Here is a 15756-nt window from a genome sequence, read left to right as displayed (position 1 = left end):
CAGCCCAAAGGACAGCCCAAATTGTTTTGGGGGGGCACACGGGGTGGTCGGCGGTGCAGAGGTGTGAACCAGAGACAACCTGGGAGGAGGTAGAGAGGTGGTCGGTCGACCCAGGGAGAGTGCCAGAGCCCGCCTGGGATTCAATAGAACAGTGCGAGGAGGGATACCGGAGAATGGAGTTGGCGAGGAGTATGCGGCAACGTAGGCGTTTGGAGGAGCGTGTCACCAGTCCGGTGCAATTTGTGCCGGCCCCACGCCTCAGGCCTCCAGTGCGCCTCCCCAGTCCGGTATGTCCTGTGTCTCCTCCTCGTATTCGCCCTGAAGTACGTGTCCCCAGTCCTGTACGTCCTGTGCCTGCTCCACGCACTCGCCCTGATGTACGCCTCCACAGCCCAGTACGTCCTGTGCTACCTCCCCGCACTCGCCCTGAGGTGCGTGTCACCAGCCCGGTGCCACCTGTACCGGCCCCACGCATCAGGCCTCCAGTGCGTCTCCCCAGTCCAGTACGTCCTGTGCCTGCTCCTCGTGCTCGTCCTGAGGTGCGTGTCACCAGCCCGGTACCACCAGTGCCGGCCCCACGCACCAAGCTTCCGGCGACAGATCCCAGTCCAGTGATGATCCATGGCACGAAGCCTCCAGTGATGATCCATGGCCCGAAGCCTCCAGTGATGATCCATGGCCCGAAGCCTCCAGTGATGATCCATGGCCCGAAGCCTCCAGTGATGATCCATGGCCCGGAGCCTCCAGTGAGGATCCATGGCCCGGAGTCTCCAGTGATGATCCATGGCCCGGAGCCTCCAGTGAGGATCCACGGCCCGGAGCCTCCAGCGACGGTCCGCAGTCCGGAGCCTCCAGCGCGGTCCGCAGTCCGGAGCCTCCAGCGACGGTCCGCAGTCCGGAGCCTCCAGCGACGGTCCGCAGTCAGGAGCCTCCAGCGACGGTCCGCAGTCCGGAGCCTCCAGCGACGGTCCGCAGTCCGGAGCCTCCAGCGACGGTCCCCAGTCCGGAGCCTGCAGCGACGGTCCCCAGTCCGGAGGCTCCAGCGACGGTCCCCAGTCCGGAGGCTCCAGCGACGGTCCCCAGTCCGGAGGCTCCAGCGACGGTCCCCAGTCCGGAGGCTCCAGCGACGGTCCCCAGTCCGGAGCCTCCAGCGAGGGCTCCCAGTCAGGAGCCTCCAGCGAGGGTTCCCAGACCAGAGCCTCCGGCGGCGATCGGTGGTTCGGTTCCTCCAGCAGTGATCTACGGTCCGGAGTCCGCGACGACGATCTACGGTCCAGAGTCCGCGACAACAATCTACGGTCCGGAGTCCCCGGCGCCGATCCCCGCACTAGAAGCGCCACCGAAGTGGGGGGAGCCTCAAGCGGAGCGGGGTCTGCGTCCCGCACCGGAGCCTCCACCGAGATGAGATGCCTACCCGGACCCTCCCCTATAGGTTCAGTTTTGCGGCCGGAGTCCGCACCTTTGGAGGGGGTACTGTCACGCCCTGACCTTAGAGAGCCTTTTTTATTCTCTATTTGGTTAGGTCAGGGTGTGACTTTGGTGGGCAAATCTATGTGTTCTATTTCTTTGTTGGCCGGGTATGGTTCCCAATCAGAGGCAGCTGTCTATCGTTGTCTCTGATTGGGGACATACTTAGGCAGCCTGTTTTCCACCTGAGTTTGTGGGATCTTGTTTTTGCATAGTTGCTGTCTAGCCCTGCAGAACTTTACGTTCGTTTACATGTATATATATTTTTGGTGTTCATCTAATAAAGTACGATGTACACTTACCACGCTGCGCCTTGGTCTCCTCATTCTAACGACGGACGTAACAACTGTTCCCCTTTCACTTGAACTGTAGATCACTTAAACTGTATAATTGTGAAAAATATTGCTGTCCCAATATTGCTGTCCCAAAATATAACTGTCCCAATTAGAATTTTTATAGCAATGATTTTTAGAAGTTAAAACATTTACAACAATCATTGCTTATTGTATAGTAATGGAGTGTTTTATGTTATTACACAAATGGAAGAACAGTCCATATCCACTTCTGGAAGAGCAAAAATCAGGCTGCAACTCCATTCCTGTAGTCCTATATACAATTGCAATGCAATCTTTGCTATGTAATAACATGTTAATACAATGTTATAGGCTGAAATGTTATTTATCATGGAAACTGGTCTACATTCTGATTTTAAGAAATGTATAGATATAAAAAATGTGATGTAGCAAACAAAATGCTTTGTCTTTTCAAATTGACAATTTTACACAACTGTTGTTTGTGTATCAGCAACAGCGCCCCTCTTAGTGGTTGCCAAGGTATGACTTGACTTGTGCTCCTTGGCACCCTAAGCACCTGGGGAACCACGTAGCATGGTACTCTCTGACGTATAGGCATTCCCCGCGGCGTATGCGTTATGTAGTCTGTTCAAGGCTGACAATAACACCGCGTTTTCCTGAAGGTTGGGGGGTAAAGGAACCTGTAGACGGAAAGATCACTCACATTCCTGTGACATGTTAATATTGGTTTTCCTTTTTTAATCGGTGGCAAGTGCATTCTCTCTATAATAAACAGAAATCTTTCCAGGAATTCCCGAAATGTGTTGCTGTGTAAAACTTCCTGAACAAACAGCGAAGGAAGTGGCGGACAGGATTGCCATTGCTCTCCGGTGACTACTGGACTGTTTTTACACCTTCATTCTAAATAAGGAAGCAGCCTGTCAGACATATGACCAGCGTCCCAATTTGGGCTCCGTCAAAGTACCCATCGCATCCCATGATTGCTCAACTCTACCCAATGAAACTCCTCTCCCCCTGCCCCAACTCACATGTGAAGTGACAGCGGCTGCACATACTCTCATCAGACTTGCAGCTCAGCGCTTGCTGCATACACTTGCTGGGTTGCAACTTCTTCCTCTCTTTCTCCCCTCCCTCACTTTGACGGGCAGCAATGAAGTCAGAGTGATGTCATATAAGGATACGAGTGCCTGGCAAGGTGACATGGGTTTTTGGTGAGTGGTATTCTCCACAGCCAGCGTTGCCTATCGAGAGAGGCGCGGAGCTGCAAAAGATGATCATCACCACCACCTCAAGCTCTGTCACGCTCTCTCCCTTTTCTACTCCTCTTTCAGGCTGTCATTTCATGCCAGAAGACCTGATCTGCCTTCCAAAAATAAGCCTTTACCACCATGCCGAAGGAAGAAAAACAAGAAGACAGGTATTTTTAGGGCCAGTAACTTTGACCACGTGCCCCGAAGGTAAACTGGATGGCCATTGCGCAAAGGTTCTTCATCGGTATGTGCAACGAGGCCAGCACGCACTCGACGTTGACTGCAATTGTTCTCTTGGGGTCTCTATTGGGGATTGTGTCATCATATCCGATTCCAAGCAGGACTAATGCAACTTTATTGGAGCAAAGGTGGGAGACCCTCTTTTCCCGCTCCGTTCTGGGAATCTCTGGGGCGAAATCGGACATGAATTGGGAGACTGACTATTTGATGGGCATCAAGAGAGTGCGGCGACTTTACTGCAACGTGGGCATTGGATTTCACCTGCAGATCCTCCCAGACGGCAGGATAAACGGTGTACATAATGAGAACCAGTACAGTGAGTCGCATCCTGAAATGTAATTCAATAGAGAACATATTATATGAGCGGTCCCAAATAAAGGCGACTTGAGAGCTCCTTGTCGGCCTTGCATGATATTTAATCATTGAGGTCGGCAACATTGAATGTCTCTCAAAGCAAAGACAAATCTATTAAAAAACCTTGTATCAGTCCGTGCTAAATATCTTCCCAGGCCAAAACATGACATGAATGCTTGGACCAATATAGACGCCAACTTATTTTTACACTGGCTCCTTCTGTGGCCCAGAAAAGAATTGCCATGCACGTCAGAAAGTGCAGTTATGATAGATATTCATTTGGGCAACAGGAAATGAACAGCATTGCTCCCCAAATGATACAGAACAAAGACGTTGCATGCAGAGTAGCCACCTACAAGGTTACACCCACCGCTGCATTATGCACGTCTTTGTTCCCCCATAATCAAACGCATTGATACACTGTCAATTTGACAAGGTCCCTCTGTATAACACCATGCTTTGTTTGACTAGGTCTAATAGAGATCTCTACGGTGGAGAGAGGAGTGATAAGTATGTATGGAGTGAGAAGTGAGCTGTTTGTCGCAATGAACAGCAGAGGAAGGTTGTATGGAACGGTAGGTGTGCGCAATTGTATTTCCCTCTATTGCTGGCATGCTATTTCTAAGAGAGATGGAGAAAAACGCAATGTGTTTGAGATTACCTAACTTCTTTGTTAATATGTTATTACAAATTATATCTTTTAAAGAATTAGTTTTGTTAAGTAGACCCTTTGCATTATTTTGTTCTCTGTGAATCAAATATTACCTCACTGACGGGAGCGTTCATGAGGCACTGTAAATCCATTGTAAATTATTCATAATTTCCAATTTCCCAGGTTATAACTTGTTTCAGTATGGTCTTTCTGTAGCTTGTGTAGCATAATGGAAAGGGTTTTTGTGAAGGATAACAAAAATGTAATTCTTATTGAAATATGATCTATTGAATAAGACGATATAAACGATGCCCAATGAACTCGTTAGTTAACAATAGCCTAATAGTCTATCAATCATCTGATTGCTTTTCTGAGAGTTGAATGTCTGAAGCTATTTATTGAAGGAATCAATCAACGTTCAAGGTGGGACTACTAATCTAAAGAGAAGGTGCTTTAGCATTGATTATATTAAGATTGATTTTATGGCCCAATGTTGAATGAAAATATTGCACCAAAGAGTCAGTCTAGTGTTGGCCTACTGCTGTAAATTGGTCTGAATTGGCAAACATTTGGCTCTGACATTTTAGCCTATAAAACTGCACCCTGCTTTTGGCTTGCAGTCAAAGATGGTTTAGTATGAAGATACAATAAAACTTCAATAAAATGCAGTCTCAAATAGCCGCCTGTTCCTTTTAATAGCCGGGCATCGTCACACATTTCAGCAAATAAACGCCTGTTTCAAATAAACGATGGGTCTAAATGCATTGTTTACAAGTGAACTTCAGTGCATATGGTAAGGATTGCGCAATAGAAGATACAGGAGAGCAACATTATTGCCATGGATGAGACTGCAGTGTGGTTTGACATGGTCGCCTCAATTACAGTGGATACAAAGAGTGAGAGAATGATGCTGAAGCTGAACTTGATAGGCAGCCTAGTCATTGCAAGTCTGATCTGCAGTGGATGTGTTAATATAATGTTTATACTGGTCATACTGGTCACAATAAAGTGTGGTAGTCTTTTCAACATGTTATTGAGCAATAGATGCCTTGCTCAAATGGAAGCCTCCAATTCAAACTCCTATTAGACAGATCTGCAAGTGTTATAATGTAAGCGCCAGTTGTGTTTGGTGACTGAAGCAAATAAACCGCTCTGGCTATTATTTTAAGTTGTACAGTATGTAGAAACTGCATCTCCAATAGAAATCCCCTATCTCGCTTGTAGCTGATGTCATGGCAACGTTGGCTAGCCAAACTCATGCGCAGAAACACGTAATCGGTACTAATGGTCGTTTGGTGCCGAACTGCGCATGAGCAGGCCACCAATCAAAGGCACTCCTTTGATATAAAATTGTTTTTGACGAAAATTAAAACATGTAAGTGTCAATCTAGGTTGTGCCTTTAGATTTCGAGAAAATTAACAACTAAGGAAGAATTTTTCACTTCTCTCATTGACTTCTCAAGGGTTTCCGGAAGTCTCGCGATGTTGGGCCTCTGGGTTTATAAACTGGGACTGAACAGAGTAGTGTTTAGCTGCAATAAACATCCAAATCTATTGCCGTGGAGATCTACAACTTGCTGAAATGTATTTAATGTGTTCAGCTTGACAAGACACTGTAAATCAGCAAGCAATGATTCATCATGACGTTGATGAACAAGGAGTGTCAGAACTATTTTTAACCACGTTTAGTCCAGTCCTCTGTTTCCTCTCTATTTGGATTACTCTTGAAATAGTTTATTGTCTGTATGTTTATGTTAGATCGGCAGAAAACCCAATACTTGAATCATGAAAAATTATCTAAAAAATGATTACTATAGAACTTGGAAATGATTGAATATGAATGACTGCATTACAACAGAAATTTAGAGCATGTGGTTTTAGAAGTTTGAAGTTGTCAAGTTTGAAGTTGCCAGCATGCAGTCTTTTTAATTAACATAATTTTTTAAAATGTATTTATTATTTTATCCCCAAATTTCGTGGTATCCAATCGCTAGTAATTACTATCTTGTCTCATCGCTACAACTCCCGTACGGGCTCGGGAGAGGCGAAGGTCGAAAGCCATGCGTCTTCCGAAGCACAACCCAACCAAGCCGCACTGCTTCTTAACACAGCGTGCCTCCAACCCGGAAGCCAGCCGCACCAATGCGTCGGAGGAAACACCGTGCACCTGGCCCCCTTGGTTAGCGCGCACTGCGCCCGGCCCGCCACAGGAGTCGCTGGAGCCTACCGGCCAAACACTCCCTAACCCGGACGACGCTAGGCCAATTGTGCGTCGCCCCACGGACCCCCCGGTCACGGCCGGCTAAGACAGAGCCTGGGCACGAACCCAGAGACTCTGGTGGCGCAGCTAGCACTGCAGTGCCCTAGACCACTGCGCCACCCGGGAGGCCCTAATTAACATTTTTAATCATCACTGTATGTCTATTTCATGGAAAATAACTCCAAATATATTTTTTATAATTTATTTCACTGCACCTCCTTTTGCCATTGAAATTATGTCTGATCATGTATGCGGGTTGATAGAAATGTAAATATATTTACATACACAACCCCGATTGGTGGATAGAATCGTCTAGACTATAGAGCCTAACCCGCTTACCCCTTCACAGTAGGAGGATACATATGCAAATAAAAGATGACCAGTCATTGGTCAGAATAACCAGATCAAATTATGATGTCATGCTGTGGGCCAAAAACTCCATCCCACCTTAACAGGCTAAAATTCCAGGTATTTTTTTCCAAATGTTCTTATGCTAAAAGCTTTTTGTTGACCTTGTCTCTCCATTTGCCATTTTTAGAAATTCTTCCGGGATGAGTGCAAGTTCAAGGAGACCTTGCTGCCAAACAACTACAATGCCTATGAGTCTTCGGTTTACAAGGGCTCCTACATCGCCCTCAGCAAACATGGCCGCGCAAAGAGAGGCAACAAGGCCACCACCGCCATGACTGTCACACACTTCCTCCCCCGATTAGTATGATCAAAGCTGGCAATAACTCACTAATTTGCACATGTGGATGTTCTCCCAGGTAATATAGAATTATACAATATAAATATATACCATTACAAAAGAACTGCAAAAACTACACAAGTATTTATTATCTTTATATATGTATATTTGGATAGCTGCCTTTGTATTATAACTTATGTATATGCCATTATTTGCTGCTTATCACCTATCATTATCGATTGAGGAGTGTATTTACACTTTTCTGGAAGTACATACCGGTCGTAACGGGAGTAAATCAAGATAGTTGCTCAGCCAAACTCCATAACAAACGGATTTTGACATTATAACGCTTGCATATCTGTCTAATGGGAGCTTGAATCGGAGCTTCCTGGGCGTTCTCTAACTCACAGATACTGGGGCAGCTTCACCCTGTCTTTGGGGTAGATGACTAATATCCTTAGCTTTTAGGAGTGAAATGGATACTTTTTATTACCTCAAAGAACCACTTGACTGGATAAAGAGATGCATGGAGTTACTGTATGCTCAAAGTAATACCTGTTTAGTTTATCCTTTCTCTGAGACCTTTGAGCACTTGCTGGTTCACTCCCCTGTGTTCAAGATTGCCATTTTTTAGCAAATGGGGGTTTGAGAACGAGACTACTTAAATGCACTTCCCTTGCTGCACGATGTGAAGGTGCCTTGGTGTTCCCACTTGTGGCCCCCTTAAACTTGCATGTAAGAGACACCCGCTGTAGTCAGAAATAGGGCTGACACTCCGAGGAGGGCCTCAGGGGGGCAGGTCTATCTCTGGTTTATTTTCTTTTTCTGTAATTAGATCGATTAAGTAATATACACTCGGGTACACAGAGAGAAGACTAGAGGAGAACTTCCATGAGTGTGGGGAGGTAGAGAAACTCAGTTGCCCACCCACAGTAGAAGTTTAACCGCCATGTGAGACTCTAGTCTCTCCACAAGGTAATTTAAACATGGTGGGGCAGTTATGTGTTACAGACTGGATTCAAACCTCCTTTGTCTCAGAGCTCATTTGCATCATGGCTTGAAATGAACTGAAAAAGGGACTAGCATAAGAACGCACAATAAAACATGTATCTGCTCACAAACTGGGACACTGCTGACACCCAAAAGCTTTAGCGTTTGGCTTTGGGTGAGTGTGTGAAATGTAAAATTGTAAGCTTTTGTGCATCGCCATACATAAAGATGTCTATTAAGCCAATGAAAAATGATGTAAATATTGACAAATGTGAAACAGAAAAAAGAACCAGGAACAAGTTGCGTAGTTCAGGTTGCACAGTGACCATCCATGATGGTGCCTGATGTCTTTTTTGTTGGTGAGAATCGTTCCCATACATGATTATTTATTTGAGTTGTTTGTTAAAGTGTGTTTGGTGAAATCCCATAGACCCCTCCCATATCAGTGTGCTCTGCAGCAGCACTGCAGTGGCAGAAAGTTGTTGCAAGCGGTAGTTTGATGGTTTTAACTGTAATTACAGGAGGCTCAGTTCCTAGAGTCAATGTGTAGCACTGGACTGAAGGACAGTGCAGTGCCTCATAGTTGATAGTGTTCTTTCCTCTGCTGCTGGTTACTTGAAAACGGAGGCTTCTCACTCTGCCCACCCCAAGTCACCCTCTGGGAATGTTCTCTTTGGTGGAGCCGAGGAGGAGCAGGACTATTTTAACCTAGGAAAGACTTATGGGATGCGGCCTGCTGTCTCTGTTTGTTGAATCCCCTGCAAGAATGTGTCTCATCCAGGAGGACTGGCTGCTCCCCACATACTCCCCTTTAACCAGTACCACCCCGGTCGTCAGAGACCCCTGTGAAAACCCATGGGGCTGGAGGGACCTTGGGATTCCAGCAGTAACCCAGGAGCTTCCTCTCCTGCTTTAGTCCTTTTTTAGTTCACGGTCAGAGTCATGGACCAGTGTTGACCCTGACTCTGTGTCCAGGGGGGTCTGCTATTTAAGTCACCCCCCCCCCCCCTTCCACCCCACTCCCATCAAATCCATGTTTGTCTCTATTTGATAGTGTTATCTCTCTATTTGATTCATTTGCAATGAATTTGATGTAAAGCTAGTTGATTGGTTTTAAAAGGACATACAGGGCTGTGCTGGGTTATTTATTTATGGAATTCCTTATGCACTGTTTGAATGATCTCCATCAGTGGCCTCCAAGACTTCCATCTTGTCCTTAATTGCTTGTATATGCGTGGCTTTAAAGCTACAGTCTGTGATTGGTGCATCCATTTTTGGACTTTAAATGTAATGTAAATGAGCCTTTATAGCCATTTATTCTTAAAGAATATAGCTTAGAAATGCCTCATGACCTTAGTTAAACAGTCTTACCCCATCAGAACCCAAAATATAAGATTGGTTTATTCCACTGTTTGTGAACAATGTAATTGTAAACAAACACTGTGGGTTAAAAATAGGTTAAAACTATAAAAACTAGTGGCTAGGCAGCGTTTTGTTTTTCGAATCATAGACTGTAGCTTTAAAAAAAAAAATGTCATTGTCACTTTTCATATCTGATTGCCTGGCTGAGAATGCATGTGTCGTGAGATCTACAGTTGTTTGAGTTATGTCTTTAATTTCTCTTGCCGAAGTTCAAACACTTGGTTTGATGCGTCTCTGCCCTGCATTAATGTGAATGCAGGTTTCATTTTTGTTCCTCTCACACCCCTTCCTTCACACACTTGTGCGTAGTCTACATCCGAATACTTCCGGGGAGGGGACCTCTGCAGACTTGATGCAGCACTTGAGGCAAAGAGCAAAGTCACTGCAAGTCTCTATCCTCCCAGTTCTCTGTGTCTCTACAGCAGGCCTTGTGGGCCACTGTGACGTCAACCAACCAACTGCTCTTCAGGAATCACCTAGCTCTGCCTGAGAACAAAGGCTCTGATGTCAAAAGACTGTGGACAAGAGCTTCCAATCCTTTCTAAAACAACCCTTCCCTTACACTTTCGCAATCTTAACAGAGAGGTCTTGGAACGGTTATTTAAAGATTTTAGTGGCACATTGGAGTATTGCAGGGGAGTTTCATATTGCAGTGTAACTGTTAAACAATTTACACAGTTTACAAGAGTCCGTTGAGGTTATTTTCAGGATGGATGGAAGCTTTCTCTAAAGGGCAGCACCTACCTACCTGTACACTTACTAGTGGTGTGCAACAGGAATTGTTTATTTTTAGGATGGATTATTATGGGCATACAATGAATCTGTCACATGGTTTAGTGGACTGGATCAAATCTCCTTTTCCTAACTTGTTGTAATGAGAATCTATGGACTGGAAGTAAATCCTGTTGTTTGTCTATTGGTTAAAGAGTGGTCTCAGAGATCAGACTTAAGACGTATTGCCGCTGTGACTGCATGTGGTATTACATGAAAACATTCTGGGATAGTTATTGACATTGGTAAATGTAAAAATGAAAAAAATAATCAGATACATTGTTCTGATAAAAGTGAGTCAAATATCTTTTTAATAAGTTCAATGTGAGTTCATTTGAACAGCTTAATCCTCATGTCAACATACCAGGGTGTGAAGTGTGTGTGTGTGTGTGTGTGTGTGTGTGTGTGTGTGTGTGTGTGTGTGTGTGTGTGTGTGTGTGTGTGTGTGTGTGTGTGTGTGTGTGTGTGTGTGTGTGTGTGTGTTAGAGTCTTGCACACCCTCCCTCAAAGTCAACAAGATGTCAAAGGTGCACCTTATCAGAGATCTTGAAAATATTGAAAGTAGTGCTGCTTGTGAAAAGTGAAAGTTTGCTATCTTCAAAGTAGCTTATAAAATGGTGTCTTTCCTATGTCTGAGCATGGTAACGGGATAGTGAGGCAACTAAAAGCTGGAAGCCTAAAGATTACAGGTTCATATTCTGTTCCCTATCAGACTTGACCAAAACATACGACCACAATAAATTCTAGTTATTTTTGAAAATGATTTGTGAAATGTGTCAATGAACTTCAGCAGAGAAGGCATCCTGTTATCATGCTTGATTGGGAGTGTGTCTGCATGTGTTTCCCTTGTGTGTTTCGGGAAAACTTTCTTTCTCTTGGTTTTGTACCCCTGCACTAAGGGGAGTGAGCTTCCACCTATGCCCCTTCTCTCTGTTAACATATACCTCACCTTCTGCCTTAGTTTTAATTTGTTATGACGATTGTAAAATAGTAGACTTCTGCAATCATTTATTTCTGAAAAACTGACGAGGGTACGTAAGAATACTAATATATTGAAAATGTTTTTCCTTTTATTTTTGTACGTATGTGCTGTGCACAGCATTCTACTGTATTCCTGAGATACCAATAAACGTTTGTTTTATATTTGTTGTTTTCTTGGTTTCTTATTGAGCCCGGGGCTGTATGGGTTTGTTAAACGTGACAGAGAATCATGTACACGTCACCTAGGATGAGATCAACTTGATTTCCTCCTAGCACCTCACTCACAAAGATGAGTGAATTACCAAACATATAGTGTGTAATGCACACTGACCAGTGCGCTATGCCCTCTACAGCCTATTGCAAAATTTAAGGTGATCTACTATTTTAAGGTTCAGGGGCACTGCTCTGCAAAATGTGACCCCTGAACCCCCTTATAGAATGTTGACACTTCTTATGTTGAAGCACCAACAACAAAGGCAAATCTGCAGTAGTTCTTGCTTGGAAAAGTGTCTAACATGAAATCATCATGTCTGAAGATTAGATTAGATCAACTTTATTGTCCCACCAGCAGGAATTCATTTAGTCAGGTGCTTAACAAGACCAAGTACATAAAACATAGAAACAGAATAATAAAATGAATTTGAAAGGGCAATAGGATACATATGTGAAATAAGATAGTTATGACTGGTCATTTTATTTTTATTTGGTCCCACACTAGAACCCCCTGTGCTGTCCATATTGCGACATAAATTACCTTGTGGTTCCCTCTGCTGGTCAAACTCTGTAATGGTGGAATTGTTTGTGATGGACAGTCGGCACCAACAACCTTAAGGGGGCCCACACATCATCACATATACACACAGTGTAATGTTAATTTTGAGCTTAATTAGTCATATTCAGGCATGGATTTATGTTTTTATAATGAAATAGAAAACGTTAGATAGAAATACAGCACTAAATTAGATCTGTGTTTTTAAATGGTCAAATATTTATCTAAGTCTAAGATGTTGTCTTATCATTTAATTCAAACAGATTGTACCATAATGTTCCATTACTATCATAAAATTACGTTTTCAAAACATTAGAATGCTGTTGGGAATAGGTTGTATCGATTAGGGACAGAAAACCTTGGAAATTGGTTGTATAGATTATCTATAGACTTATAAAATGGATCAAACTGGATTCAATAAAGGGCTAATCCTTGACTCATTGTTTTTTTCTATATCTCAGAAACATATATGTGTAATTAAAATATGCTTACTGGACAGAGGGGTATATTTCACACACTGAGATGACAAAGGGTACCGTGAGTCCAAGGATCATGATTGAACGTTTTTTTTGCGTGAAAAAAAGACGTCACTTTTGTACAGACATTGCTCAATGAGACTACTACGTTATTTGGTGACCAATACATTTAGACAAACAGTCAGGTGGAGATGCACCCTCTTCCTTCCGCCGAGAGAAAGACCCACATCTGCGTTGGGGGCGAATGCTGCGTAGGGTAAAGGATGTGAGCAGGAGTGCCATTTGGGTCTCTTTAAATAGAACCGTCCTCAAACTTTGGAACATCAGATCAGCTGAAGTTTGCAAGCAGTTTGCTGCAGAACTCACAGCTACATCCGAAATCTCTGTGATACATTTTCTGTGTTTTGGGGGTAAAAGATGGAAATAACCAAGACATCTGGGATGAGGAACGCCGTTCTTGTGCTCTTACTGGCTGTTCTGCAGGGATTTCGACTAGTAGACGCTCTTCCAAACCCATCACCTCTCCTGGGTTCCAACTGGGGGAATCCGAGAAGATACGTACACATGCAGACGTCTTCAGACGTGAACAACTTCTACCTTGAGATCAGTTTAAATGGCTACGTGCGCAAAACTACACTTCGAAGCTCATACAGTAAGTTATTATTACATTTTTGGCCTTTCGTTTTGAATGAAATTTGGTTTTAAGTTTTGTCTTTATTAATCTGCTTCCATAGGCTAACACAATACATTTTGTCAACAGGTGTGATTTTATTGAAGGCGGAAACAAGAGAGCGCGTGGCGATGCTTGGAGTCAAAAGTAACCGCTACCTGTGCATGGATGCCTTGGGAAACCTTTTCAGCTCTGTAAGTAAATTCCCATTTTCATTATACATTAAACTGAAATACATGTTTTCTTCACATTGAGAATAAGACTCGTGAGATAATTGAATGGTACTTTTCCCTCATTTGAACCCTTTCTGACACAAACCAAAAAATGCGCTTTTACGCACGGATTTCAGACACTTTTATCCAAACATACAGCCTATATCTTATCCTTTTTTGTTTTGGTTTACATTGGTCGAAGTGTTCTTGTGTTTAGCACTCAAGCAACACTTAAACAATTAAGTTAATGGATATACGTTTCTAAGTTGCGTTTTTACGCAAATGTATGAATGTATCTGTTTACAGACCGTTTGCCTCAAGGAAGACTGTCTTTTTAACCACAAGCTATTGGAAAACCACCGCGACGTGTACTACTCTTGCAGAACGGGTATTCTGCTCAACTTGGAAGGAATAAAGCAAGTGTACACTGTGGGTCAGAATCTACCGCAAACCTCCCTCTTCCTGTCGGAGAAGAACACCGTGCCACTGGAGCGCCTCTTGCACCGGGAGAAGAGAAACCGGGTGGTTGACCCTTTTGATCCGTACAACATGCTGGGTCAAACGGAGGAGGATGAGGACTCGCGGGCTATGCCGGAGCTGGATGACACCTTGGAGACGGACCAGGAGGATGAACTCCCCGAGGGACGCAACATCTCCAGGGAGACCCCCCATTCTCCCTCCGACGATCCGTGGAACGCGCATTCCCTAAACCCCCTTCCCAGCCCCCGTATCACGAATCCAATGGCGGGATAAGGGGACAGGACACTTGCCGTTGTACACCTTGGTTTAAGAATATAAGTTCTGTGCTCGTTCACGTTGGGTCTTTTCCAGCTGGTCTGGAAACAAACCCCAACTATTACACTTGTGAAAGTCTGACCGTGACAGGCTTATTAGAGCATATTAGTCACTTGTATATAGTAATTAGATGGAACGTTGTATGTTGAAATTCTGCACCTGAGTGCGCTCTGTTTACGGGATGGATTCTTATGAGAATCATGCTGAAACCCGAAATAGTTTTGCGTCTTGTTTGAAGAAAAAAGGGAGTTGAGCTGAAGTCACTTTATTAAATGTTTTACAATGTAAGAAGCCTACAAGAAAATACTATGGTTATCAAATCAAATCAAGCTTTATTTATACAGCACATTTCAGACATTTTTGTAAAAAAACAATGGAAATATAAGCTGAAATATTTACTAAACAATAAGCATAAGATTTAAAAAACTAAAGAATGACACAAACTGAACAACAAAAAGGACCCTAAGGAAAAGCAAAGCTAAAAAGATGTGTTTTAAGATCTCTTTTAAATATATCCACAGTTTCACCACCCCTCAGGTTGTCTGGCATGCCTCTCCATGCTTCTTGGTCCTTGGCTTTGGGATAGTTAAAAGGCCAGTGCCATTGGACCTGAGGGACCTAACATAAAAGCATGTTTAACATGTATTGAGGTGCACAATCGTGGATAGATTTAAAAACCAATAGAATAATCTTAAAATGTATTCTCTAACTCACAGGCAGCCAGTGCAGAGACCTTAAAACCGGTGTAATGTGTGCTCTCCGTCTGGTTTTGGTCAGTACCCGTGCTGCAGCATTCCTTATGTTTTGCAGTTAACCAATGGCTTTCTTGAGTAGACCAGACAGGAAAGCATTACAGTTGTCGAGCCTGCTTGTAATAAAAGCATGGATGAGTCTCTCTGTATCATCCTGAGCGAGAAACCGCCGCACCTTGGCAATGTTTCTCACGTGGTAAAAAGCTATTTTGGTCACATTCCTAATGTTTGATTTGAAATTTAGTTCAGAATCTGAAATAACACCTAGATTTTTTTACCTGGTGTTTTATCTTTATTGCCCGTGAATTAAAATGTGTGGCTAGATTCTCTCTCTGGGCTTTGGCTCCAACAATAAGTACCTCATTCTTGTCTTGATTTAGCTGGAGGACGTTGTGAGCCAACCAAGTATTTAAATCAATAATACAGTGTAATAATTTATCTGTGGAGCTAAAATACTCTGGTGACACAGAAATGTAAGGTTGTGTATTGTCTGCGTAGCAGTGACAATTAATTCTGTGCTTTCTGATAACGCTGCCAAGGGGTAACATATATAAACTGAACAATACCAGACCCAAACTCGAACACTGTGGAACCACATGATATGTATTTTCTCTGAGTTATGTTCATCAAGGGTGACAGAGAACTCTTGACCGGTTAAATAGGTCCTTAACCAATTTAGAACTGGACCGGAGA

At 43.6% G+C, this 15756-nt stretch overlaps 2 protein-coding genes across 2 annotated transcripts; both read left to right on the top strand.

Annotated features, from left to right (window-relative positions):
* Window positions 1-3247: 3247 nt before the first annotated feature.
* Window positions 3248-7255, top strand: LOC120049095 (fibroblast growth factor 4B-like). The gene is made up of 3 exons (XM_038995337.1): window positions 3248-3587; window positions 4097-4200; window positions 7076-7255. Exons 1-3 carry the CDS (start codon window positions 3248-3250, stop codon window positions 7253-7255), a joined length of 624 nt encoding a protein of 207 aa, XP_038851265.1.
* Window positions 7256-13051: 5796 nt separating this feature from the next.
* Window positions 13052-14269, top strand: LOC120049094 (fibroblast growth factor 23-like). The gene is made up of 3 exons (XM_038995336.1): window positions 13052-13286; window positions 13395-13498; window positions 13823-14269. Exons 1-3 carry the CDS (start codon window positions 13052-13054, stop codon window positions 14267-14269), a joined length of 786 nt encoding a protein of 261 aa, XP_038851264.1.
* Window positions 14270-15756: the final 1487 nt, after the last annotated feature.

The sequence above is a fragment of the Salvelinus namaycush genome, chromosome 6 (assembly GCF_016432855.1).
Source record: "Salvelinus namaycush isolate Seneca chromosome 6, SaNama_1.0, whole genome shotgun sequence".
NCBI lineage: Eukaryota > Metazoa > Chordata > Actinopteri > Salmoniformes > Salmonidae > Salvelinus > Salvelinus namaycush.
This window is presented reverse-complemented; position numbering and strand designations above follow the sequence as displayed.